The 4463-nt window shown below is 39.8% G+C and overlaps 1 protein-coding gene across 1 annotated transcript; it reads left to right on the top strand.

Moving 5' to 3' along the window:
* Positions 1–1197: 1197 nt before the first annotated feature.
* On the top strand, positions 1198–3666 carry LOC133739425 (3-ketoacyl-CoA synthase 4-like). Its single transcript, XM_062167205.1, has one exon. It carries the CDS (start codon positions 1310–1312, stop codon positions 2759–2761), a length of 1452 nt encoding a protein of 483 aa, XP_062023189.1. The 5' UTR covers positions 1198–1309; the 3' UTR covers positions 2762–3666.
* Positions 3667–4463: the final 797 nt, after the last annotated feature.

Genomic DNA, 4463 nt, shown 5'->3' with positions numbered 1-4463 from the left:
CTCCACAGAAAGCTCTGGTGAGAAACGAAATTCCTTCCAAGCCCAAATACGCCGCCTCACATCATGGATCAGCCTTATACGTTGAACGACGTCTTTCCTCTGCAGCGCCACCATATCAACCCTGACAAAGCTTCCCAACACGTTTCCAATACGGGTCAGGGCTCGTAGGTTGCGCATAGCTACACGGAGGCCCTTCACCGCAACCCATACTTCGAGGGAGTGCAGGGGGATCTCGGACAACAAACCGACACCGTCGTAGTCCGCCAACAATAGCATTGAGTTGCTATAGTACCATGGTCCACCTTGTAGGATGCGGTGCTTCTCCTCCTGTTCCTTAAACTGGAACACAAAGATGCCTCCCTCCTCCTGACGGATCAGAACCTTCTCCTTCAGCCACCAAACCCTGGAGATTGTCGCCGAGAAAGACGGCACAATCACCCGTTTCTTGGATAGCAACCGGCCACACATGTAGAAAAACGGGTCATGGAGTACATCCCCGACCCCCTCCAGCCTCACCACGACCTCCTCCGACAGGGCGAGAGTAGCCGCCGCTCTCTCATCCGGCATCGCTTCGTATCTCTTGCTCAGTTTGTCGGCTAGGGAGAAAACCCTAGCAGAACAAAAGTCGACGTATGACTTTTACTTAAACTTCATTCTTAATCTCTTCATTCATCATTAAACCTTAACGCTTTATTTCTTAACATTCATCATCTTCAATCATTCTCATGCTATGCTAACAGAAAAAGAATTCGACACACGGAGGAAGCCAAATAGAAAAAGAATACGAGTTAAACCCTTATATGTACCATTGGAAAAGGATATTTTGAGTATTGTAAATGGGTGAACTAAGTAAACTTAAAATAAAAATATATATATGTAGGGTGAGAAGAGAATTTAGGGTGAAGAAAGTAATTAGTAGGGTGGCAATAGCCGCACCCAAATTTAATAGTTAGGTAGGAAAATGAAAATAGTCTCATGGTTTGGAGAATATTTTTTAATTAATCCAAAAAAAAATGCTTCCTCATTCCCCTATCACAATAATAATCTTCATGGTTCACTAATAGACCACCTTTAAATTCTGTATGTACGGGTCTTTGTCAACGTAGTTGCCATAACTTACGATCGTGATCACTCTGTATGCTCTCCAACAAAAATCTAGGTACTTCAAGAACACCAATTATGTGGACAACAAATCTATCTGCATGTGGTCTGAGTTTATAACTCTATATATTGACAACGAATCGAAGGAGTTCATAATCTTCAAATCTATCAGAGTTGTAGTTAACTAGATTTCTGAAATAGTGTCCACATGAAGTATGTGAAGTTGACTTTCCATTACTTAACAGCTAACCTCTGGAAACTCTTAATAATTCCTATTGTAATTGGAGCCTCTCAGATGAATCTTGATCACATTCACCAGCTCCGACTCCAATTCAATTACAATCTGGTTTGTGTCATCACTAGCTCTGCTATTCTCATTTTGGCATCCACTGTTTACATTATAAGCCGACCTATACCCGTTTACCTTGTGGACTATTCCTGTTATAAGCCCCTCCCCTATTTGAAAGTCAATTCCCAAAAGTTTATGACTCACTCCAGATTGACTGGGGTTTTTAATGAGTCATCACTCGAGTTTCAGCGCAAGATTCTTGAGCGGTCTGGCCTTGGAGAGGAGACCTATCTCCCTAAAGCAATGTATTCCATTCCAATGAGGCCATCAATGGCGGCGGCGCGTGAGGAGGCGGAGCAGGTGATTTTTGGTGCATTGGATAATCTATTTGCAAATACTATTGTCAAGCCTGAGGACATTGGAATTCTTGTTGTGAATTGTAGTTTGTTTAATCCATCTCCTTCATTATCTTCTATGATTGTTAATAAGTACAAATTGAATGAGAATATTAGGAGTTTTAATTTGGGGGGTATGGGGTGCAGTGCTGGAGTTATAGCTGTTGATCTTGCTAAGGACATGTTGCAAGTTCATAGGACTACTTGTGCAGTTGTTGTTAGCACTGAGAATCTTACTCAAAATTGGTACCTTGGGAACAAGAAATCCATGTTAATACAAAATTGTTTGTTTCGTGTTGGTGGGTCTGCGGTTTTGCTCTCGAACAAGCCATCGGATAGGCGTAGGGCTAAGTACAAGCTTGTGCATGTTGTGAGGACTCATAGAGGGGCTGATGATAAGGCACTTAGGTGTTCTTATCAAGATCAGGATGATGTTGGCAAAACTGGGCTTTCATTGTCGAGGGAACTCATGGAAATTGCTTGCGGAGCTCTCAAGACTAACCTTGCAACTTTGTTGCTTCGGCCCTTTGTTCTGCCTATAAGTGAGCAGCTTCTCTTCTTTGCTAGTTTCATTGCAAACAAGTTCTCCAATGCCAAATTCAAGACTTATGTCCCGGATATCATGCTCGCTTTTGATCATCTATGCATTCATCCTGGTGGAAGGTCTGTCATTGATGAAGTTGAGAAAAAATTGCAGCTTCTACCAATTCATCTTGAGGCATCTCGGATGACACTTCACAGGTTTGGCAACACCTCCTCCAGTTCGACTTGGTATGAGTTGGCTTACATTGAGGCAAAGGGTAGGATGCGAAAGGGGAATCGTGTCTGGCAGATTGGGTTTGGAAGTGGTTTCAAGTGTAATACCGCAGTCTGGGAAGCACTCCATAACGTAAAATCTTCTCCCGGAAACCCATGGGAAGATTGCATTCATATGTATCCGGTGGGAATCGTTTGCCAGCTTAACCACGATTTGTGAAAGACGGACTTAACCTGGAGTCATCAAGATAATAGTTACTCTATCTATTATGAAAACTATGTAATTTCTACAAGGATTTGGAGGGATAAGAGGGCCGAAAACAAAGTATGATTGTCTTTTTTGAAAGAATTTATTGTATGATTTAAGTGTAAGATTATTTGGACTTATCAATGTCAACTTAAAGAACAAGCAACTTGCTACTCTTGATGCAGAACAAGCAATCGGACTTGTCTTTGATATTTCAATTAGGATTCCCAGTTCATTGAGGGAACTTACATGATTAAACATACCTCTCTGCATTAGGTTATGTACATGAATCAGGAATGTTGTTCCTATTGCTAATCGGTATAGGAAACCTTTATGGGAAGGTACCTAGACTCGTTGGCCTATATAAGGAACCACTTAGTCCCTGCTCTAGCTATCAACACCAACAAGAGAATACATCGCTCTGCCCATTAGAGAACTCTCATCAAGGATAGCTCAGAGGAGAAGAAACCAAGTGCACTACATTAAGGAAGATCAATTCGTCATCATCTGCAATGGCTGCAGCTCCAGGTATGTTTGTGTTCTTACGTAGAGTACAAGCATGCATATACACATATACTGTTATGATTTGATTTACATTAAGCTCCATTTTATGTAACCGAAGAATTCATAGTACTAGCAAGATTGCCCACGCGTTGCTGCGGGGTTCACTATTCCGAATGAAATGAAAAAAAAAAAAAAAAAAGTGTTGATTGAGGTGAAGATGTTTGTATATTGTTAATATGATTTAGGTAAGAAATATTGCATTTACAAATATTAGATACATTACATGTCTACAAAAGCAAAGTCCAAAAGCAAAGTAAGAGAAAGATCCTTCTAGCTAGAATGATCAACACAGTTCCGGCCGGGGTAGTGGTTGCCCTGCATAATATAAAATGTTAGCAATCCCTTCAATTGCAAAGTAAACACTATGGAAGACTACATACATCGAGCAACATGACAAAAAGCTGATGGCACTCAAAGTCTTTCACAGACTCGAATGGCCCTTCAATATTCAAGTAATATAATAAAGATGATTATGAAGCTTAGCATATCAACAACATAGATGACTGGTATACTAATTACTAAGAGCATGCTCCTTAACAAAACCTAAAAGTTATGAACTCTAATTACATCATCATAGAAACATCAGTGTAACCAGTACACAGTAAGTTGAGAAAGGTTACTGGTTTAGACATACAGATTACATATAACATTCAACTCAGATTTATCTGTTAAAATTAAATCCCAAGATAGATAACTTTCTTGTCAATTAGTTACATAGTTTGATAGAATTCACCTTGCAAGCAGTTCAATAAACAAATTCAGGGTAACAGTTCATATTACATAATGCCATTTAAGAGAGGATATAAGATAAGAGATAGAAGGTAGGAGGTAGGTAAGGGACAGAGATCGAGAGAGAAAGTATCTACCTTTGTTCATTTGGAACCAGGAAGAGGATAATGAGAACTCAACAGGAACATTGACACTCAATAATTAGGGAATAATGTGAAAATCCAGATTTCCAAAGAGGATATTAGGATGTTGAGCAATCCATCGTAATATGTTATGAAGTTGGGAGTACAGTCCTTTCATCTCATTGAAAACTACCCTTGAAAAAAAAAAAAAAACAATCAAACAAAACAAAACAAAATGTTGCTGAAGTGAGAATCTATAA

The sequence above is a fragment of the Rosa rugosa genome, chromosome 3, assembly GCF_958449725.1.
Source record: "Rosa rugosa chromosome 3, drRosRugo1.1, whole genome shotgun sequence".
In the NCBI taxonomy this organism is placed as follows: Eukaryota; Viridiplantae; Streptophyta; class Magnoliopsida; order Rosales; family Rosaceae; genus Rosa; species Rosa rugosa.
The sequence above is the reverse complement of the archived record's forward strand: the minus strand, read 5'-3'. Positions and strand labels throughout refer to the sequence as shown.

Coding starts and splice junctions, on each gene's coding strand:
- LOC133739425 (XM_062167205.1), top strand. CDS start 1,310: ATGAAGTATGTGAAGTTGACTTTCCATTACTTAACAGCTAACCTCTGG.